Raw genomic sequence first — 24708 nt, 5'->3', positions numbered from 1 at the left:
GCTGGTTTCCCTAGACGGCGTTGGAACCGCAAAATAAATACGTCTAGAGTTTCCAGGACACGGTGGGACCTCTAGTTCACCAGGGCAAATGTAATTAATACACAGACACCGGTTTCAAATAAATATATATTTGTCATATAGATCAATGCTGGCACTGATGGCAACCTCATATAGAAGTATAGAGCCACATCTAGGCAAAGTATCAAATCATAAGTAATAACACAGAACTAGCTCCGCTGAGTGCTCCCGTTGGGATTGAGCTCTTAGCGATTATGCGGTCATATTTATAACATGGGGCGTTTCCCATGCTCTGAATTTAGGTCTTCAGTAAATCACGGTTGCAAAAACCACCTCTTTACAGGGAAAGTTTTTCTATAATGCATACATTTTATCTCCTTGACCCTAAATAAACAATTGTTTAACGTTGAATAATTTCCTTCTCTAGCGATGGTACCATATCCACAAATAAAAGCGGTCCCAAACACAATATATGAAGGTGATGACATGATTCTGACATGTGACACAACTCACGTTCCTCCCAGAGACACCACAGATCTGCATTTTGCTTTCTCCAGAGATGGGCGGAATGTTCAGCAATTCAGTGTATCTGATACATGCAGAGTTCCGTCAGCTCAGCTGGAGGATTCTGGGAATTATACCTGTGATGTGACAACTTACAGGCACAGAGTGATAAAGAGGAGTAATGTGTTATCTATTCAGATAGAAGGTGAGTGTGAAATAATGAAATCATATGTCTCTACTTCCCAACACTGTAGAGGACAAAATATATATTTATAATTTAGTCTTGTTCTCAGTAGCGTGACATATTTTCTTTTATTTTTGTGTTGTGCAGGTGCATCCCTCTATATACCTCAAAATAGTCCCTATTTCTACGGGATTGTAACAATTCATGGAGCCTGAAATGGGTGGGGGTTATTGGAAAGTGGAACCAAGAAAATGTGGGTGTGGTTGTTCAAATTGGGTCAGATCAGTGGTGGATTTTGGGTGAATCGAGTTGGTGCTTATTTTACCCTAATTTCAAACTTTTAAATGTTAACAGGTATGCGTATGGAGCTCTGCACTTATCATATATAGGTTTAGACATAAAGAAGTTAAACTTATGTATTGGTGTCACATGAGGCATTCCAGGGTTCTCATTGGAGAGCTGTATATTTGATTGATAGACTGTTTATCCAACCCTGTGCTGTTGTGTTAGACAGGGGGTTGGCTCTATGTAAATCTGTAGATAGTCATTGAGGAGCTGTCAGAGTATACAGTACAGAAATGTTTTCCCGGTGTGATATCGCTAACGACTGAAAGTACACACTAATGCGATAAAGGGCGAACGGTCATTTTTTGTTTGACTGGCCTGATAATCGGCTGAAAAACCTGTAGTGTATTCCCAGCCTTACTTCACTAAGGTGGAGGTCTGACTAGCTGAGTATAGATGTATAACAGCCCATACATTCTATGCTTGACCTTGTCATTAGCGCCAATACCTAACTAGGTGGAGAAATACACAGGCAACTCATTGTGACATCAACAGGCATGTTTCTTGCAAAGCAAGAACAGAAAATATGCTCATGTATTGCTGCATGTGGAAAGCAGTCAGCATCTGTGCATTGCTAACAGACTGTTACGCAAACTTTTCAGTAACTTACACAGCCAGAAACAGGGATATGTCAGAGAACGACATGAGTCAGTGTGTTTACAGCAACCTCATGTCGGGGATGTAAAAATAAAACAATAAAAAAAATCTCTTTTTATGGGAACGTTGCAAACATTTCTTGGAAAGAGGCTGTAGAGCTACCGAATTCTGTAGCATTGGGGGCAGAAAACGGTGGAAAAACACCTGAAAATTATCCACCAGAATATTGGCAGAAGAACTTTGACCAGTAGCCAGACGAAATTTTAATAGAAAGGTAAATTCCTCAAATATGGGATAATGTTGACATTTATGAACATAGATAGTCTGTAAATTCGCCCCCACCCTCTCATAAGGATAATGATTGCACTAATTAAATTGCTATAACATGACAGCTACAAGTACAAACTAGATTCCATAAGATATTGAACTGCAGAAATGCAAATGCAAATTTCTTGCTGTCATTGTGTAATTTTCCAAGCCGAAACCTTTTAAGATACGTTAAACATTTACAAGGTTATATGAAATGCACCGAAACTCTTGAGGCATGTTACTTTGTTACTTTAGAATGTAAGATATTGAAAGTCACAAAATTCCTTCTTGCCTTTGAACTTGCTGACGTTTTACAGAAGATGGTGCATTACCCCCTATGTTCTCTATGACAGCTGGAAACTGGATGTCAGACATGACAGTTTGATATTAAGATAATATGATAATAAGATACTTCAGTTTCTCAAGCACTGATTTGTTTTTCAAATGTAATATTGTTATATAATAAAATTTAATCCTTGATATGTTATTTTATTGAATTGCAATAGTTAAAGAAAAATGGTTCTTTTTTTTTTACATTTAAATCAGTTTCTGGTTCTCTGCCTCAGAAAAACATAGAGGAAAACAAAAATTATATTTTTCTTCCATTTTACACAACTTTTGTCTATGGAAATGTGTCAACATATTCAGCGATATAAAAACCAAACAAGAAATGTACACTAGGAACACAGGCAGTGATTAGAGATACCCTTTTAACCTAGGGTGTGAATATTTGCACAGGAAGAGGGATCAAAAAGGGGGCAACAATCCTATCTCACACTGTCTGCATGATGGAGAACATTTATGTAATCTGCAGGTGTTCCTATATTTATGTACGGCACACAACCAAGGATAAAAGTACAAAATGAGAATTGCATCGTTGTGTAGCATTTGCTTGCTGTAAATGACCCACATTTCACACCACAATCATCATGTTTTATTGTCTCTTTCAGATCTTTTCAGTATTCCACAAATAAGAAATAATCAGCCATCAGTAACAGAGGATAATGACATGACTCTGACCTGTGATACACAACGTAACCCAGCCAGATCTACTACTGAACTGCAATTTGCTTTCTATAGAGATGGGCGGAATGTGCAGGTATTCCGTTTATCTGATACATACAGAGTTCCGTCAGCTCAACTGAAAGATTCTGGGTTATATACCTGTGATGTGAGAACTTCCTCCGGTAGTGTGAGGAAGAGGAGTGACGTGTTATCTATTCAGGTAGAAGGTGAGTGTGGAATTCTAGGCCAGTCTCTGTTATGTTCTATTCATTCCATCACATGTATGTTCACAATAGAATGGAAGGTGAGGTAGGGATACTGAGATCATATGTGTGTATACTCCTCAACATTGCACATGGGCTCTTTTCATCAATGAAAAGTAGACCCCTCAGTTTTAATAACCCTACAACACACTGATGGGTTCCAATAATATCAGATTTCTAAATGAACTAGCACTCCTGGCGAGTGTGCTGTTGTGGGTATCTACCAGTATTTACAAATTTGCCAGTTTTATTACTCTAGAGGCCCTCTGTGACCCGTAAACTGCCAAACTGCTCTGAAGTCCCTGCATCTTTTCACCTCCACTTTATATAAACTGATTACCATGTTTTATAACAGCCTTAATGCCCCCCCAAGTGCAGACAAATCCTCATATAAGCTGAGATGGGAGCAATAAATGGGACTTGTTCTGGATTTGGAGTCCTGATGAACTTCTCCATATGCATCAGGATTAAATAGAGGGCCTTCAAATTCTATTTTATTTGGCACATGGCACCCTCCAGGAACTTTAACTTCTCCACCAACTCCTCTAATCTTTGCAGGAGTAAATGTGTGCAATTGGGATTCTTCTGTTGTGTGTGGTGGAACAGTCCTAAATTTATATTGTACAGGTTCAAGATCAAGGCTCTAGTTAATAGTAACCGCAAACCTGAAATCAAACATCTCAAAAAAACTCATACATCTCATCAAACGGGATGACACATAGTGGTGTTGTTGAAAAATTGTAACCACCCCCAGTCATTAATTAACCAGATATTGTACATCTACCACATTGAATACATCTCATATTTCAGTTTGGAAACAATTGATAACTATCACCATACTTTGGCAGCAATGCATAGATCATTTCGATGCCACACTTGAAGTTTGAAATATTTTAGCACATGAACATCTTGGGGAAAATTGCTGTTGACCTTCAACCCATATTTCAGAAAGGCAATAAACTGAAGGGAATATTCCCAGATTTACCTCTCCTTTCATACAAAAAGCCTCCAAATTTAAGAAATTTAAGAAATCTCCTCGTTAGGAGTGCCCTCTCATCAGCATCAGAGACCAGCACATTCCCTTGCAAAAAACAAAAACTGCAAAACCTGCACCCATGTCCAACCAACAAACACAGTCCACAAACACACAACGGGACTATAAAATCACTGACGCATTCTCATGTACATCCTCCAATGTGGTGTACATGATACAGTGTACAAAGTGCCCTGAGGGAATATACATTGGAGTGACAAAGCATAAATTGCAATCCAGGATGAATTTACACAGACACACAATAAGGAAGTCTCTGGACACCCCTGTGGGTAAACACTTCTCTGGACCAGGACACAGTATGACAGATTTAAAAGTCTTAATACTAAAAGGTCTTTTGAAGAAAGACATGGAGAGAAAAATCTGGGAATTCAAGCTGATAAGAACATTCCATTCATTAACTCAAGGGCTCAATCTAACACCTGGATTTATGACCCACTACATGGACATACTTCACACCCCACAGAAAAAGTGACTCTACTCTTAAGACTTTTACTCTTCCAGCCGTAAGGAGAACCTTCGTTTTATTAGTTTAGCTTATCTTAATGATGTACCCCCCCCCCCCCCCTCTGTACAAATTTCTTGATGTAACAGCTCTTAAATGTTGTGCCTTTTCCTTATTCATTAATTTGTAATCTTGCCTGATAAAGGGGCTTATGTGCTCTGAAAGCTAGCAAGCGTAATCAATTTTTTTGGGTTGGCCAATAAAGGTATCACTCCTATAATACTTTAGTCTTTTTTGACACAAAAGTATTTAACATCACATAGCTTTTCTCTGAGACTTTGAATCACATTCTCTTCTGTTTGGTCTGGGAGTTTCCTGGCTCCCCCTTTTTTATTTCCTTCCTTTGTGTACCCGGTGATTGTGAGGGATAGTGTGCACCCACTGTGTGTATTTAAAGAAAAAAAACACACTGACAGTACATTGTGAAATGAAAAGGTGTATTTGTTACCATGCAACAATAGAACATGTGTAGACTTATTGCTGCATCTTAAAGGGAGTCAGAGCTTGCACATTGCCAATAAACATTTACAAAAACCATTCAGCCATTTAAACAACAACTAAAGGGAATATATCACTACTGCTCAAGCATTATAAGGATAATTCTATTTTGAAATATAAGATGTTATAAGTCACAAAATTCCTTGTTGTCTTCGAATATCCTTATGTCTCACAAAAAATGATGCACTATCCTGTATATTCTCCATGGAAAGCTGCCAATAGTCCATAAGAATAGTTTTTCATGCTCTGATTTATTCTTCAAATACAATTTATTTGTCCCACTAACATTTAATCATCGAAAGTTTTTTTTAACGGATTGCAATATTTAAAGTGAATGGATTATTTTTGCATTGCAATTCTTTCCTGACATTCATTAATACTTTTTTCCATCAGGAAAACACAGACAAAAACAAACAATATATTGTTTCTCCGTTTTACCCAACTTTTGCCTATCAAAATGTGTCAACGTATCCGGCAATATAATAACCAAACAATTCGTTAAACAAAGCACAGTAAGAACACCGGCAGTGGATAGAGATGGCTTTCTGCCGAGAGCGTACGCTTTTGAACAACAGGAGGGATGACAATGAGGCTGCAATGCCATCTCACACTGGCTGCCTGATAGGAAACACTTCTGCGATCTGTAGGTGTACATATACAGTAACACACAATCAAACACAAAAGTACAATATGAAATCTACATCTTTGTGCAACATTTGCTCTCTGTAAATGGCCCAAATTTCATACCACAATATTTCTATTATTGTCTCTTCCAGCTGGTTTTAGTACTCCACAAATAACAAACAGTCGATCATCAGTAACAGAGGGTGATGACATGACTCTGACCTGTGTCGCAAGTTTTAACCGAGTCAGATATATTTCAATGCTACAATTTGCTTTCTACAGAGATGGGCGGAATGTGCAGGAATTGAGTTTCTCTAATACATACAGAGTTCCGTCAGCTCAGCTGGAGGATTCTGGGAATTATACCTGTGATGTAAAAATTTCCACCGGCAAAGTTAGGAAGAGGAGTAACTTGTTGTCTATTCACATAGAAGGTGAGTGTGGAATGCTGAGATCTTGGATGATCAAAGTGTGGTTTTCTTAAATAACCAGTTTACAGCATAATTTTTTTGGTTGTTTCAAAATCGCACATTTTATGAAAGGACAAAGCGTTAAAATCCCTGTTTTATAGCTAATTGTAACAACGTTTCAAGCATAAGAAGGTTTTCAATTCCCTTTATTACATTGTAGTACTATTTGCAAATGTCTATTATTATTATGTAATTATTTATAAAGGGCCACAGATTCCGTAGCGCTGGACACAGAAGCAAGTAACAAATAGATGAGGTAATATACATAAGTAGAACAGATGAGTGTGAGTAATGCTATGGGGACTCACAGAGACAGAATGCAGCAAAAGACGTGACAGGACGTACAAGGGAGTCAGACGACAGTAGGCTGACATAGGACAGAATAGGTAGAGAGGACCATTCCCGTGAAAGCTTACATTCTAGAGATAGGGGTGGTGGGAGACAATCTGATCAGCTGGGAGAAAATGGAGATGGCAGGCGACAGAAGAGGAGGTGATAGAATGGTTAGGAAGTGGTGGGATAGGCGAGCTTGAAAAGGTGAGTTTTGAGTGAGTGTTTGAAGGACTGAAGGTTGGGGAATAGTTGAGTGAGGCCGGGTAGGGAGGTTCAAAGAATGGGGGCAGCGTGGCAGAAATCTTGGAGGTGAGCATGGGAGGAGGTAATGAGAGGTGAATTAAGGTGGAGGTCAGAGGCAAAGCTGAATGATCAGCTAAATACCTCCAGACAAGGTCAAAGATGTAGGGTGGATGAGTGTCAGTAAGGGCTTTGTAAGTGAGGGTAAGAAGCTTGACCTGAATTCAGAAATGGATGGGGAGGCAATGAAGGGATTTACGCAGAGGAGTAGCGGAAGAGGAGTGACGGGAGAGGAAGATGAGCCTAGCCGGAGCATTCTGTGTGAATTGAAGGTCATACAAATGAGAGATAGGAAGGCCAGTGAGAAGGAGGTTGCAATAGAAAAGACGAGAAATGATGAATGAATGGACCAGGATTTTGGTTGGTTCCTGAGAGAAGAAGGGACGGTTTTTCATGATGTTACGGAGGAGGAAGTGGGAGGATTTGTTGAGGGACTGAATATGAGGGGTAAAGGTGTTGGCAGAGTCAAATACTCAGAGGTAACAGACTTAGGTGACAGGAGAGCGAGTTATGTTGTCAACCAAGAGGGGGATATTGGAAGGGATAGCAACATTGGTGGAAGGAAAGATGATGTGCTCAGATTTGGAGATGTTGAGTTTGAGGAAGCGTTGTTACATCCAGATAGATACAGCTGAGAGACAGCTAGATATTCGGGTTAGGAAGGCGGGAGAGAGGTCAGGGGAGGAAAGATAGATTTACATATCATCAGCCTATAGGTGGTATTGGAGGCCAAATGAATGAAAAAGTTCACTGAAAGAGATGGTGTAGAGAGAGTAGAGCAGAGGGCCAAGGACAAAGCCTTGGGGAATGCCAATAGAAAGAGGAAGTGGAGGGAGGAAGCGTCTGAAGCAGAGACACTAAAAGAACAGACAGAGAGATAAGAGACAAACTAGGAGAGAACTGTTTCTTGAAGACCAAGGACATGAAGGGTGGCAAGGAGAAGAGAATAATCAATGGTATCAAAAGCAGCTGAAAAGTTGAGGAGTACGTGAAGGGAGAAGTGATTTTTGGACTTAGCTGAGAGTAAGTTGTTAGTTACTTTAGCGACGCAGGTTCAGTTGAGTGAAGGGGACAGAAGCCAAACTGGAGAGGGTCAAGAAGAGAGTGGGAGGAGAGAAAGCAAGTCAAATGATTGAAGACAAGTCATTTAAGAATTTTAGAAGCAAAGGGAAGCAGAGATACAGGGTGATAGTTGGAGAGAGAAGATGGGTCAAGGGAGGGTTTCTTGAGAATAGGGGAAATAATAGCATGATTGACGGCCGAGGCGAAGATACCAGTGGAGAGAGAGAAGCTAAAAAGGTGAGCAAGTTGATGACAGGCATTGGGAGAGAGGAAGGTGAGGAAATTAGAGGGGACAGGGTCAAGAGGACAGGTTGTAGAAGAAGAGGAGGAAAGAAGAGTGAGACTCTCAGACACAAAAAGCATGGGGTCCCCCACTAATCATCATTAACCCTTGTGCTGGTAGGCACAAAATCTGGGGGGGACAAATGTTGGGTCCCCCCTGATTTTACTCTAGCCAGCACTAGGCAAGCCAACTGGAGCTGTTGCCACTATAGCAGGGGAACCCTGCTGACCAGCCTGAGGCTTGTTTGTCATTATGACAACGGGACCCCACACTCCGGGTTCCCCTGCTATAGTGCCAACAGCCCTGGCTGGCTTGCCTAGTGTTGGTTAGAAAAAAAACTACGGGACCTCACGCTTTTTCCCCACGATTTTGCTCCTACCAGCACTTACCTAGCGATTGGAGAGGGGGAAACCCATTTCTTTATTTTAATTCTGTCTTTTACAAGTGTAAACTGTCTGTGGACACCTGGCGGCTGTAATGCAGCGGAACCAGCAGACCGCTTCAGGAGCTGACAGGTACGAACATATCCTGCTGCGTCCTATGTAGTAGAGTCAGGAGGTGTGTCTAAATGAACCCATAGTCAACTAGGAACGTATCTTGAGATCCATTCCTTGTTGACTACAGGTGTTAGCAGAGCCTTTTTGCGGGCAGTTAGGCAGATACGTGCCTTAATGACTTAGGCCCTTTATCCCTTTGATCACAGATCAGCAATATTTAATTTGAATATTTTCCACTTCTAGAGCTGTTCTCATTTCCAGAAATAAAAAAGGCTTCAAATACAAAAATTGATGGTGATGACATCACCCTGACATGTGACACAACTCGCGCTCCTCTCAGAGACACCAGAGGACTTCAGTTTGCTTTCTACCGAAATGGGCGGAATGTTCAGGAATTCAATTTATCTGATACATACAGAGTTCCGTCAGCTCAGCTGGAGGATTCTGGCAATTATACCTGTGACGTGAGAACTTCCACTGGCAGTGTGAGGAAGATGAGTGATGTCTTGTCTATACCGTATGTTGTAATAGAAGGTGAGTTTCCAAAACTTGACCCGGCTATAGAGAAGATGTACAGAGATAACAGAGTGTTATACTGTATTCAGAGGGACATTAACTTATTTTTGAAAAACACAATAGGTATTGTTTAAAGTGTAACACGTCACAGTGATCCTTTTCCATCCTTGTACATGGGGTTTTCTAAAGCCACTGACAACTTTAATAGACAAATATATATATATATATATATATATATATATATATATATATATATATATATATATATATATATATATATATGAAACTACTGGCAATAAAATCAAACAATAATTAAATGATTAAATTTTATATATACTTAGCTTCGATAGTATAAATAGTGTCCACAGTTCAGGAAGCCCCGTTGTTATTTCGACAATTGAGTTCCTTAGGGAGAAGTTGTCTGGACATCGCCAATTCAATCTCTGGTCCAGTGTGAGGCTGTTTTGTTCTTGTAAAATTCATTCTTACATATAAATTATCTTGTCAGTGGCTCCCTGGCCAGTGACCATATAAGGTCATATACAAATGTATATATATGATTAAGGCGCTACGGAATTTACTGGCGTTATATAAATAACTGTTGATGATGATGATATGATTCGCTTAGCACGGTATACAAGTCATGGTTGCATCATTCAAACAGAAACAATAGCTTATAGTATACAGGGCATTGAAGGTATCTAGCCACATAAAAAGCACATTTCTGTTTAACCCTTACACCCTCCCAAGCTTCCAAGCACTTGAATCACATGCTGAGATGTTCTCCCCCGATGTCCCAGAAGGGGTGTTCTGCGTTCACCGCTTGGTGAGAGAGCGTCTCTGGTATCAGATCCATGACATTATTGGAATATAAACTCTTTATCATTGCTGAAGAGCGATTTGAGTTAACCTTAAGCATATATCTGTTTGATAAGCCATCAGCGACACTTCACGTAATCATTATGAGATCCTCTGTTCTGGACTGCGCAAGACATATATGTTACACTGGATCATGTACCATATAGCAATATATATTACATGATTATCCCAAGAAGATCACAGAGAATGGTTTATTCTGCTAGTCTTAGAGGTATATTTAATATGCTATTAAATGTAGAATACTATTTATATGACCTTGTAAAACGAAGTTTTACAGCCTGGGAGCCCCCTCCCCACAGGTCAGGTAAGTAGAATGCAGCGGAAAATATGTTACTTGAGAGGGATTCGGGAAATGAATGTTTTGCCCTAAAATGTGTTCATCTATTTTCCCTGAGTACACTGATAGCAAATATGTTACTTTTACTCAAAGTCGTAGAAGTTATAAGAACATAAACATGTTTTATCTTGTTTATTTTACCTATTACTTTGAACTTTTTCACGTTTATTTTCACCAGGACAAACCTTAAGGAAACATCTCACATCTTAATAGATCCCCTCTATTTTTATTACTAAAAAAATACTAATTTACTAATGCAAATTGGATCTATTAGTATGTACATTAGCAGTTACTATGCAATCAGCCCAGATGTCCATGTTTGGGATTAGATTCAGCTTTCCCAAACTAGAACCTAGAAATGTCGACCTGGAGGAAATATGGGTGTAGGAATCAAACAAAACAGTTCCTGGCCCCATTGAGGCACCTGATGGCTGGCTTTGATAGCCACGGTCAGGTTATGAAGGAATAATAATGTCTTCTCTCTTTCAAACTGCAGTCTACATCATAGTTGGTCAAGATGTCTATCTGCATGAAATATTTACCATTATTATCTTCTTGTCTTTATTTGTATTTTTCCACACTTAACATTTCTCAATATTTCTCTCCTCAGATTACACGGTACAGAATATAATAAGACTGGCGTTGTCCGGGTGTATATTAGCTATTGCCGCATGTTTCATCTTCTACCACAACAAATCCCAACATGAAGCCTCAAGTGCCAGTTGGTGATAGTTACTGTGCATCTCTCGTGATATATTGTGTATCCATATTTGATGTTTCATAACAAGCTTTTCCTAAAGATGTGTTGTCACCAAGAGAACTTGCTGGTTTTAAATAAATGGAAAAGAAGAAATGACTACAATCAATGAAAACAACAAAACTTTCAGTGGTTCTCTGTAGACATAAACTTGGCTGATGTACCATCTGGACTCCGCTATGTTGAGATACATTTAAGTGTGATAATTAAATCCCATCTGTATCACACATTAAAGATGGATACAGTTGTATCTCAATATTTTGCACAGTACCAATCATCTCAGACGGTAGACTCAACAATATCAGTACTGTATGAGATTAGCCCTCATTCTAGTTTATCGGCTCGGTTTAACAAACTCAAACTTTTGGTTAAACCAAAATATCAAAATCTAATTTTGGGTTCGACCAGCATGCAATGTATTTTTTTTTATAAACGATCGACATTCGTATCCATGTCTCCGCTTAAATTGCTACACTTTAAAAGTATGTTTAGTGTTTTTTTTAGTCAAACAGCGACCATTACTGTGATTGAATTTGCCATTTACATGGGAAAACGATAAATCTATTAAATCTATTATACAATGGGACAATTTAGACTCCAACAAGTTCAAACATATCTCAAATTTGTTTAGTCTGTCTAAAGTTGTTAAATTTATTGTAAATTCGGAAACTTTAGAATTGGCTCAATGAAGCAGTTCGAGAACCACTTTGCAAATAATTTTGAGCATTTCAACCCTGTATATGTTTTGGTGTGTAGTCAAACTACCCATAAGTATAGAATCACTGTTTGAAAAATGCCACACAGTATAGAACTGCGAATGGCAAATTGCAACATTGGGTGTGAAAGTATAAATTGTAGCAATAGCTATATCTTTCTCACAGGGCAGACCATTACAGAGTGAGAGAGAGGGAGAGACACATAGAAAGAAAGAGTGAGAGAGAGAGGAAGAGAAAGAGAGGGGGGAGAGAGAGAGAGACAGTTAGTGAGAGGGGGAGAGAGATAGAGGGGGAGAGAGGTAGAGAGAAAGAGATAGTGAGGGAGAGGGGGAGAGAGAGGGGGGAGAGAGAGAGAGAGAGAGATAGTGAAAGAGAGAGAGGGGGAGAGAGTGGGAGATAGTGAGAGACAGAGAGGGGGAGAGAGCAATAGTGAGAGAGAGAGAAAAAAAGAGAGAGAGAGGGGTGTAGAGAGATAGAGAGAGGGGGAGAAAGAAATAGTGAGAGGGGGAGAGAGAGGGAGAGAGAGAAATAGTGAAAGAGAGAGAGGGGGGAGAGAACGATAGTGAGAGAGAGAGATTGAGGTGGGGGAGAGAGAAAGAGATAGTGAGAGAGACAGAGGGAGCGAGAGAGAGATGGTGAGAGAGATAGAGAGATAGTGAGAGAGAGGGGGGAGAGAGAAAGAGATAGGGAGGGAGAGAGAGAGAGAGAGAAAGAGACATGACATTCATCATACATATATTGTACTTTATGGCATTGTCATTATTATAATATCTTTCTAGTGTATGTTGTTACAATAAGAGAGTTAAAAGTGTTACCCAAAGAAGTAATTGCTGGTAACAGCTCATGCACTGAAAGGTTGAGCAGACAGAGCAGAGAATAGAGAGGATACTTTAACGATGGATATAATAATAAATGGAGAGAGACTCTATATTCTCTGCTCTGTCTGTTCTACTTTCCAGTGCATGAGGTCTTTACCAGCAATTACTTCTTCGGGTACAATCTATGGCAGAGAAAAAGATTCATGATAGATCTGTTTGGTGATGTTTGTGAGAGAGAAGTTAGAATTATACCACTAAGAGGAACTTGGGCTGAGAGAAAGAGTCTTAAAGGAAACAGCAAGTAACATTCTACAGAATAACTTGTGTATCATACAAAGCAGGATATTCAAAATAGAGGGAGATTAACTGAATTTTCCTGAGTCTATAGAGACTGATATTTAAAGGAAAAATCTAAGGAAATATTTGTTGACAGTTTCTATAGATATTAGATAGATACATAGAAGACAGATGTAATATGATATGGATATGATACATTCCCCAACCTCACTTACTGTTTTTATCACCAACAAATCAGTTTAGCCTGTCATTTTATTACAGGAATAGTTGAATTGTTTAATCATTTTCAAAATAAGATTACTGTAATATTGTTTAATCAACTGGATAATGAAAAAGAATTGCGATTGTTACACAGTAAGTTAATTCATGATCTAGAATAGTCCAGTTAAGAAATGATAAAGATCTAGTAATTGGAGAAGTAAATTCTATAGAACGTATTACAAGAGGATCTCTCCAAGATATCCCAACACAAAACTGTGAAAAATTATTCAAAATAGAAAAGTAAAAAAAAACAACAATTTACTCGAATAAAATATCTTGAGTTATAAAATTAAATAAATGATAATTAAATTATGCTACTCATCAAATTCTAGTTTAAAGTTCTTGATTGTCAATGTGACTCATTTATTCATATTATTTATTCTTCAACTGTTCAAAAAATTTAAATGAGAAACTATCCAAAGGAAAAAGTTAGTTATTAATTAAAATGAAACTGTTTAAATTATTACATTTGTTATATTAAATATACTCTGGTCTAAAGTACACTGGGTGGATATTTTTGCTCCTTATTCTTACAGGAATTGAACGTATAAATCTATTAATCTGCTATATTCAAAACTCTTTTTTAAATTTTTACAAAGATTCCCCTTTATATTTTGCGCAATTGGAAAAATGTTACTTTGCTGATCTGGCAAAGACTCTCTTTAGTTTTCACATATGGTTCTTTTGCAGATAATTATATAGTTACATAACAAATTATAGAGCTGAATTTTATGCCGCAATTTTTCTGCATCAGTATGACAGGTGCCTGGCATCATTATTATAGGATTAGAGTGACCCAATCCACTATATTGAAGTCACCTTGATCCTTATCAGTGAAAGGTCACTCCACACACATAGAGACTGCAAAAATAAGAAGTAAAAAATTAAATATATTTGTGGCTGGTAACCTGAAATGCATTAAATAGCCCATAAATTGTACCCCAAAAATCATTAATAAAAAAACCTGTAAATGAGTATTGTAAACAATAATTAATTCATGCAGATTGCACCATAATTATTTGGAAATAAAAACATATTATATTTTTCCCATTCGGTTAGCACTATTAAAATTATTAATATGGGTGTGTTTTCATACAATACAAGTGATTTCAGATATGGTGACAAGATATTGCCCTGTGTATTGCACTGTATATGGAAGATAAATGATCAGCTGGTAATGAAAAATATAAGAATATAATTCAAATGAAACAAAATGGTCAGGATAGAACATTTACTTGGATAATGATCAAATTTAAAGTGTGTGCATAATCTTCTAGTAAAGTTCCCAACTTTATATTTTGTATTGAAGCATAATTACTTTAAAGTTTTCAATTACTTTAAACGTTTTAGCTATTGTATTTTTAAACCTATGGCACGGCAATGGGCACAATATTTGACTCAAGTTTTGTACATCTATATATGGATTTTTGTAAAAACAAATTAATTTATTTTCTGATAATCTATGTAAACCATATCTTGACAACATCATTATTGTATGGAAAGGGAACCTGGAGACTTACTGTTAATCAATACAACCTCAAGTTTCTGCACAATATTGTTAAGTTAATTTATGGGATTAGTGTTAATGAATGCAAACTCAATTTCTGTACAATATGTACAAATTCTGTACAATGCATTATGCAGCTGGTCATCGTAAGAAATGGAAAACAAATATCCCATACTCCCATTTTTGCTGTAAAAAGGCTCCTAGACTTCTGAAAAATCAGGACCGGTCCAGTTGTTAAAAATAGGCACATTTAGGATCTATGGTACAGATAAGAACTTTTTCTTCTTAATGTTCTGTGAGTGTATTGTATATTATTAACATATTAAAAGGATTAAATCAGATAAGCCTGCTATTGTTTTTTATTTGGCATGCAGATATTATTATCAGTGGGTGTTGCACTTATATTGGAAATACTGCTGTATTTATGGTTCTCTTTTTTCCAATACACAGGCTATAGTTCACCAAAACCTGTGGATAGGACCTACTGATATTCCTGACTTCTTCATAGATTTGGTATGCATATAATTGAGCTCTTTTATTATATATTGGGCGCCGTACACCGAACTACTACACTATCAGGTGCCGTTTTCTTTTTTATTTCAAACTACAGCTTTATCTTCTTTACCTGTCTTATCATCAGGAAAAGCAAAATGAAGCGTTTACCTGTTGAGGATTTTTGGTTATTTCAATAAAATCTAATAATGCATGCATTGTTGGTTATCAAAACAAATGTTATAAATCAGGCCTGTCCAACCTGCGGCCCTCCAGGTGTTGCAAAACTACAAGCCCCAGCATGCTTTGCCAGTAGACAACCTGTTGATAGTTGGAAGGGCATGCTGGGACTTGTAGTTTCACAACATCTGGAGGGCCGCAGGTTGGACAGGCCTGTTATAAATGTTCATGTGCTTCTGAGTTGAGTTTAAGAGTATCCTGGTGCATATGGTACTGGTGCAGAGTCGGGTGATTCTTTAGATACCTCCAAGCCCATTTTTAGCTTTTCTAAAGCTTACTTTTTGTATACCTATGCGTCCAACACAGCAAGAGCCCTTATAAAGATAAATGAGAATATATAAATAAACTGTTCTGATGCTACCAATATGGAACTTCAATACATATTTTTTTCATACTAAACATGACTTTGTATTTCATATTTTTTCCGCTAAACAAGGGGGGACAGCAATGGGAGCTACCTGTGCCCCAACATATGCTAATGTATATTTAGGATGGTCAGAACCCTAATTTTCTGCTATTTTTAACCATGTCATTGCATAGCATCAATATATAGATGATTTACTGATTATATAGGCAGGAAGTTGTAAACTGTTACAACTGATCACCACCCTCAATAGCAATTCAGCTATGTGTTGAGACTTTTTAGACAATCATTGTAAATGTACCTGTGGGACTGACAGGGAGAACTATTGCTAGATCATGTATACGAATAGAAACTGATAGAAAGAGTTTTTGTTAGATCATGTATGGGGTTTATTGGGAGAACCTTAGATATTCTCACACATGATGTAACAGAGAGCTTTATTTATTAGATGATTTGAGGGGTTTATTAGGAGAACGATTTTTAGATCTTCCAAGCGGCTCATTATGAGAGACATTGATGAATCATATGTTAAATAATAGGCTCATTGTTATAGTTTACTGGCTTTTATTTCTGCTCAGGGTGTTCATACACGTAAGTCAGGTTGTCTGTTATATCTACATAGTTGTAACATCAGTTATTTAACCTCTGATCACAAAGACATTAAAAGTTTGGTGTTGTTGCCTGTCAAACTTGCCTGCCAAACAAGAAGTCAGTACAGCCAAGGCATTTCCAAACCTAGTCTTCCAGCTACCTGTCTTGACCTTGACCATTTCTCGGACAACGCTTGATAATAACTAGTTAGATTTGGCAATGACCTGCAGGAAATCTGTTCTGCCCCATCTGTATTCTAGACCTCCTGAAACCAAGAACAACCCACCATCCAGGCCCTCAGTAGAATCCATCACTGTGCTGGAGCTTTTTGGAAGAGTGGTTCACAAAAATGTGCAAGTCCTGTTGGGAGAGTTACTGTTCAATTATGTTTGAGAGCTGTTTGGAGAATCATTGTTATATTTATGCGTCTATAGCCGATTGCCTTTTTACTTTGAATTGTGGCTTTTTACTTACTATATTTAGTGCTAGAGATGGTTCACACCTTGTTGTATTTATGCTATTTTTGAAATTCACAAAAAACTACTCTATGTGCCTTCTTCAAACACAGGAAGCGAGCACAGCCTCGTCTTCTATATTAAGAAAGATAATTGTTCAGTATGAACAAGACACAGCACCATGTCACTCCTGGTTCTTTTCATATTAATGGGTAAGTAGACAGATTTTTAAATAATACACGTTTAATTGGTGTTATCTGAAAGTTATCTACCAATATTTGCTATACAGTTGGGGAATGTAAGCATGATTGGGATTATTATTATTATTATTATTATTATTATTATTTTTATTTATAGGGGCGCCACTAGCTATCCGTAGCGCCGTACAGGGACAGACAGAAACACGATACATCGGGAGACAGGTACAGTTAACAAAAAGCACAGTAACTCTGAAGCTCAATGTACAGCTAGATGAGAGGTGAGAGCCCCCAGCGGGGTAGAGAGGGGGGTAGAAGGGCAGGAGGACCTCGTGGAAGAGACAAGGAGCTGAAGAGCAGAGTTAAGGTGGTGGAGAACAGAAGGAGAGGCCTTGCTTGAAGGAGCGTACAATCTAAGGGGAGGGTAGGATGGACAGAGACGCAATGGTAGGAGGAGGGAATGGGGAGAACAGAGGCAGAGACGGAGAGGGGGGAAGAGGAGAATGAAAAGGAGGGAGGTAAGAGGGGGACAGGAGGGAGGGCATTCACATGAAGCTTCTAACTCTGGAAAAAGCTACTGATCAAATTATTATTATTATTATTATTTACTTATAAGGCACCCAGAGATATCCTCTGCACCATACAGATTAAGAACAGTAGCCCATACAGGTCTTTTAGGAATAAAATGGGCAGATGATGTGGTTCTTTTCTGCCATCAAATTTCAAATAATATGATTTTATTTTACAACAATATACTAATTCAATAAATAACTCATTTATTAAATCTGCATATTGTTAATAGAGTATATTAACAGTATAGTATATAGTTAGTATATAGTATATTTACTACTACTCATTTGAGTAGTAGTTTGCTAATATAGTAATATTTTACACAATAAATAACATGAAATACTTGATCAGAGGAGTCTGAAAGGATCTGAGGACATTTCAATCTGATTGAAATGTCCCTTAGATTGTACGCTCCTTTGAGCAGGGTATTCTCTCCTCCTGTCTTCACCACTGTTAACTCTGCTCTCCAGCTACTTAGCCCTCCTCCTTGAGGACCCTCTTTCCCGCGTCCCCTCTCGCTCCCTCCTCTCCCCTTGGGGGTCTCCCTGTCATCCGTGCTTTCCCTCTTGGACTCCGTCGTTGGCAGACCTTCCCCTCTCCCCTCCTCCGCCCCTCTAGCTGTGCTTTGAGCTCACTGAGTTACTGTGATTATTGTTTACTGTACTGTGCTGTCTCACCTCGTATTGTAATTTCGTTTGTCCCTGTACGGCGCTACGGACACCTAGTGGCGCCCTATAAATAAAAATTAATAATAAAAAATGAATAATAATTGATGCCAAAATGAATCTCAATAATTTACAATGGGAATTAAAAATGAAGTTTTTTATTGGTTGTGATATTATTAATATCAACATTTCCCACATATATTAAAATGGAAACAATAAAATTGAATGTGAAACATAATAATGAAGAAAAATAAACATTGAAAACACTGAAAACATTCAGCATCCTTTTATCTTATTTTTAAATAGTGCATTTTGTTTTTCAGTATTGAGCAATGGAGAATTAGGTGAGTATCTACACTGTGTATGTTTGCATATATGTATGTATTTTGGCCATTGTTCTATAGTGAACTGATACACTGTATTACCTGCTTTGTGTCAGTAAGTTTAATTTGAAAGTTATGTAAGTTTTGATCTAACTAGGGACAATGTCACAGTATCTTGATCTGTACGTCGGATTCAATTCTCAGTATATATTTTCCTTCATATGTGTGAGAAACTACATACAATAATGCTACTTCTCTTGTTCTGATAACTTGTGTAATGTACAGCTTCTGTAAGTACATTTATATAGTTTTTGCTGTAGAACATTGTATATAGAGATAAACAGATGGAACATGATTTTATAGATCAAGGACTCATTTCTGTGACCCAATAAGCTCGGGGAACGTGCTGGATCACGTCACAACAAGCCTGACCCCCTCTATTTTATTTTAATGGTAGCAAAACGGCGTTCGGTACAAATGAACATCACAAGGTCAGATTCACGTGATTAGGTCAGTTCCATTTTGACGAATCAATCAAAAATTTGTTTTTTTAAAAATGAATCAATAAGAGGAATTAAATGACATTTTATTCAAAAATATCATTTTAAATTGTAATTATGAATTACAAGTTTTTCAGCATTTACTTCATTAAATTAAATTCAGGGAAAGTCAATCTGCTGATTAAGTAAGTTTATTATCCTCATTTAGTCAGCTTATGTCACGTGGTTTATTTTTATAATGTATTTCCTTCCAATTATTTTGTTAATAGCTGCCCGTTAAGTGTATTATTTTTGCTGAAATCTATGTAACTGTCAGGTTAGGTGGAAAATAATATTAAAATAGCAATAATTATTTAATTAGTTGGTAGCTTTGAAAACAATATTGGGGTAAAATGTTTTAAGTTCGGATCCACAGGTTAAGAACCCCGGCTGTTTATTGTGAAACTTATTTACCTACAGTTTGAAATAACCATATATTTCAATGTTCAGTGATAATAGGTGAATGAGTTTCAACCATCTAAAACTATTAATTCATTTGGATCATTAAACCTAGTTCCAATTTTATAAAATGAATCCCACAAATAAATAAAGTTGTCGTTTACTCGCTTTCTATACCACTTCCCATGTGATGCCCCAGTGGTGTCCCCCCAGCCAATAGCCCTACAGTTGCATTATTGCTGCCACTGGTCGCAGGGGGAGGAGCTGAGCGCTCCCAGAGCTGGAGGACAGTGGTCATACATAGTATTTTCTGCTATGATATGTGGGAACTGATTGGATTGGCAGCAGCTCCTGTCCAATCACACATCAAACAGCTCTAGCCATTGTTATACACGGGCAATTTTTTGTTAATATTTTCTGAATATAAGAATTAAATCTGTAAATAAATTTTAACCATGTTTGGTAAACATATGTCGGATATTATACTCCTGGAATGTCTCTCTATATTGTACAACATCTAAAGTACATCAACAATAATAAATAGGTAATGATAAATCTGTAAATGCTAAAATAAAATTAAAAAATAAATAAAAATAATAAAAAAATAGTAAATGAACAAATAATTAAATCAAAAACAATATATCTAGATGTGATAAAATGAAAAATAATGAGTAAAAATGAATATCAATAAAAGAAATATATAATGATATTAAACTTAAACAAAATTGATACTGTGACTATGGTGTTTTTTTTAATTATCTCAAACATGTGTCACCATTGGTATTTGGCGTTCCCAGTGGGTTATTATATTTCACCACTTTTAAATACTTTAAGTATATTGAAGTGTCTGGAGTGAACAGCTAATTTAATTTTGTTTTGAAGTGTCAAATCAATGTTGTTTGAGGTGGAACTCTGAATTTTGGCACAAATTCCGTTTTCACACCATGTAAACATTTACATAGACTTCCCCCTAGTATGATAAAAACAAAATCTGCACCAACAGTAACTAATATAGTTACCAACCTTTCAAAATAGCAAAGAATTAGAACACATTATAAGAATTATAACATTTACTAAATCATTTATTTTACTGATAACAGTATTTTTGTATCATGGAAAAGAATTAAAAAGTGTATGTTTTGAAGTATGATTGATATGAAAGCATCAATATTGGGACATTTTGATGTCAGAGCAATTTGGATACAGTCTTCAGTGTCTAATCGATTTCTCTGCTTTGTTTTTATGTTCGTTAGAGTGGATAATCCATGTTGGCAAAGGTAGGTTGTTGCAAAAGGCAGCAACTTTTTGACTGCCTCCTCATGTGCAATTTTGATGCCTTTGCAGCTGTTGATATCCAAAATATGACAGATTTGCTTTGTTTTCAAATGCAATACGTGCTTCATTGTTGCATCGAAGCTAAAGAAGTGCCTCTGCCAACCCTTGAGGCTCTTCTGGTACAACAGCAACTTCACATTTAAATGGGTCTACAATCCAACTGTCAGCATGTGAATCAGCAGCATTACCCCCAGGAATTTCATTTTTACCTGTAATGCTTTGAAGAGATTAAAAGGTGGGGGCTTCAAATCTGTCTTAAAGCCCAATTTAGTCTTTGCTCTCTCTATTCAGGGACCAAAAGCCAGTCAGAAGTGATATTGCTGTAAAGTCTAGTGGTGGGATCAAAAATAGCAACAAAAATTCTATATGTGGGACATAATAAATATACGTCCAGTGAAAGAATAAGAATAAAGGTGAAAAATATAATTTTGGAGGCTAAAAAGTCAAATCACCAGTGATCAGAATAGAGACCGCTCCTTATGATATTAAGCAGATTGTCTTATCGGACATTAACTCATTTACAATGGGGAACATTCCGGGTCATCTCTTTGGGTAAATCCCACTATGGTTCAATAAAAGAGGAAGATGGTAGATAAGTATAGATTCATCCCACTTCCCTGCAGAAACAATATGAGTAGAACCTTATGCAGGGTAGAAGAAGTTCATATTGAGAGTGGATTGTTACACCCAGGACAATAAGAGTCCAGCAATCTTGTTTTTCCTCATTTTTACCACCTGACACTACTCATAGTAGTCTGTAAGCCGATCTGAGTAAGGTAGAGAATAATAATTAAGGTATAATATGGTGTTAAGAGAGCGGCCAAGAGAGTAAAACATGACACTGCTTTGGGAGGTATAACATGGCCACCCAGCTCTGCTACATGTCATTGTTCTCTGTACTGGTATATTAGGGCACCCTCTGCTGGCACAGTATGTGTACTGCAGGTATAATATGGGCACATTCTGCTGTCATTATCATGGGCAGTGTTGGTCTAATAATGCCTGCAATCATATCGTACTATTTGTTTGTCTATAACTTATACATTGTATGTCCTTCTTTCTAGAGCAGCATTTTTTCACATTTTAACAATTTTCTCTTCTAGAGCTGTCATCACATCCTGAATTAAGAATGATTCCAGGCACAATACATGAAGGTGATGACATGACCCTGAAATGTGACAGAACTCGCACTCCTCTCAGAGACACCAGAGGACTACAGTTTTCTTTCTACAGAAATAGGTGGAAAGTGCAGGGATTCCGTGTATCTGATACATACAGAGTTCCGTCAGCTCAGCTGGAGGATTCTGGGAATTATTACTGTGTAGTGAGAACTCCCACCAACAGTGAGAAGAAGAGGAGCAACGTGTTATCTATTCTGATAAAAGGTGAGTGTGAAACACTGAGATGATTTGTCTGTATAGCTTCCATCATTGCAAATGGCAAAATCAGGACACAATTTGACACCACCATCCATCCATCCATCCATCCACACCTACATATTGTCAAAGTCGTATAATTGGATGAACGAAAGTATATTGGTTAATATTGTTTCATTGTGTGATTGCATCCAGTATGCCACGCTACACGTGGCATAACGCAATCGTACGGTAAAATACGCACGCACACACTCGCACTACAACATTTAGTTATTTATATAATTCATATTGATTCCATTCTACAGTGATTTATGAGCAGATAGTATTTAGTTTATTATCAGTTTATATATTATGATTATATGTACACCTCAGTGTTATTTAAGGTTCAGGTTATAGGTAATGTGTCATGTCTGATATCTTTCTAATCCCCTATTCATCAACAGCTGTCCGATTCCATCGCCGAAGAGATCGCATATTGCATACTCTAGTTATTGATGTTAGGCAATATCTTGTCAGATTGATATCAGACTGTAAAATCTAATGGACTAATTGTAACTGGAGCACATCCCCTAGAGAGATGACCCCCACCTTTGGATTCCTTAGTCTGAATTAGCCTATGACCTGTTTACCCTGGACCCACCCGAAGTTTGGACCTATAGAAGCAAGCCACGTGTTTTCTATTGTTCACTCTGTAACACTGAATGTATATATAATCATAGGTGTGCTCCCAGTCTTCAGTCTACTCTGACCACAGTATTCTAAACAGATATACTGTTCACTGAGACCCGTGGAAGCGCATGCAAAGCGAGCGCGGTATGTATGTATCTTTTGGTATTGGCTGTACTGTATTATAATATAATCATGCATTGAACTGTTAAACTTTGCATCTGCTAAAATAAATCACTTTGTGCATTAGAAACACAATACAATCGCTTGGGCAATGCTTATTTGGAAACAATAAAATTACTTTAATAATATACACAAGGCCATGGCACCTTCTACCCCTTACCACAAATAAGGATTATCCAGTCGTAAAACATGGACAATTAGAGAAGTATGTGTCTAATTTCTAACAAATGGCTAATATGGAACATATACTGTATATTTATTATATATCCTTGGTCTCTGCCCATTAGTGTGACATATAATATGGTGTTATTAGGATGTGCAGATGCTTCATTACCTACAACCTCTTTATACTCTCAATTTTATGGACCTGTCCAGATTTACTGTCTCTGAAAGTACCGGGGAGATTTGTACAGTTAATGGGGAATCTAGAAAACGTGAGAATAAACAATTTATTCTAACTCTCGTGGGCAAATAGAGTCAATAGATTTTCTTATTTGCCTGAAATGAAGAGAATCTCTTTCACTTTCGCTAATTCTCGAATTACTTTTAATTTGCCAAATATTTACAGCATCCATACAAGAGTCAGTGCTTTTGCATTGCCAAGAAACATGAACGAAAATGGCATTCAAAGATTCACTTCTTCATACTATTTTGCCCCAGTGTTATTTCCCCATAGTATCTATAGGGTAGCCGTGAAAAGGACTTTTCAATTAATTCTGCATGACAATTTCACTCCTTTGCAATTAATTATTATTGCCTGAATCTGCCTGTCACACCTTGGGTGGTGTAGACTCAGGCACAGTGGAATTCAAGCACAAATTTACTTGAATCATCATCATCATTTATTTATTTATCCTGCTAGTATCTGTAAATAATGTATATTTTTGAAGATTCCATCAAAAACCATTTGGTTCCCGGATTTACCCCAGTCCCAGCTGTTTACCTAAATTCTACATAAGAGGCTAATTTAAGAAAGGGTGATAAGTCCCATTGCCTTAAATAATTTCATAATTTCAGCTTACAGGAAAAGTTTATGTATAACTTGTATATTTTATCTTCTTGATCCCAGACAACCAACCAATATTTTCCTCTTCTAGAGCTGTTCTTACACCCAAAAATAAAAATGATTTGGAATACAACAACTGAAGGTGATGACATGACCCTGACATGTGACACAACTCTTGCTCCTCTCAGAGACACCACAAATCTCCAATTTTCTTTCTACAGAGATGGGCGGAATGTTCAGGAATTCAGTGTATCTGATACATACAGAGTTCCGTCAGCTCAGCTGGAGGATTCTGGGAATTATACCTGTGATGTGAGAACTCCCACCGGCAGTGTGTGGAAGAGGAGTGATGTGTTATCTATTCTAATAAA

At 37.4% G+C, this 24708-nt stretch overlaps 1 protein-coding gene across 1 annotated transcript; it reads left to right on the top strand.

Moving 5' to 3' along the window:
• The first annotated feature begins 447 nt into the window (after nucleotides 1-447).
• Nucleotides 448-12280, top strand: LOC142108393 (Fc receptor-like protein 6). Its single transcript, XM_075192016.1, has 4 exons — nucleotides 448-727; nucleotides 2908-3189; nucleotides 9092-9382; nucleotides 11191-12280. Exons 1-4 carry the CDS (start codon nucleotides 448-450, stop codon nucleotides 11307-11309), a joined length of 972 nt encoding a protein of 323 aa, XP_075048117.1. The 3' UTR covers nucleotides 11310-12280.
• Nucleotides 12281-24708: the final 12428 nt, after the last annotated feature.

The sequence above is a fragment of the Mixophyes fleayi genome, chromosome 12 (assembly GCF_038048845.1).
Source record: "Mixophyes fleayi isolate aMixFle1 chromosome 12, aMixFle1.hap1, whole genome shotgun sequence".
NCBI classification, from domain to species: Eukaryota; Metazoa; Chordata; class Amphibia; order Anura; family Limnodynastidae; genus Mixophyes; species Mixophyes fleayi.
The sequence above is the reverse complement of the archived record's forward strand: the minus strand, read 5'-3'. Positions and strand labels throughout refer to the sequence as shown.

What these genes read in the sequence shown, in the direction of transcription:
- LOC142108393 (XM_075192016.1), top strand. Translation starts at nt 448, where the DNA reads ATGGTACCATATCCACAAATAAAAGCGGTCCCAAACACAATATATGAA. An exon ending in GTTATCTATTCAGGTAGAAG is followed by an intron (nt 3,190 to 9,091) that starts GTGAGTGTGGAA and finishes TTCCACTTCTAG; the next exon opens with AGCTGTTCTCATTTCCAGAA. An exon ending in ACCGTATGTTGTAATAGAAG is followed by an intron (nt 9,383 to 11,190) that starts GTGAGTTTCCAA and finishes TTCTCTCCTCAG; the next exon opens with ATTACACGGTACAGAATATA.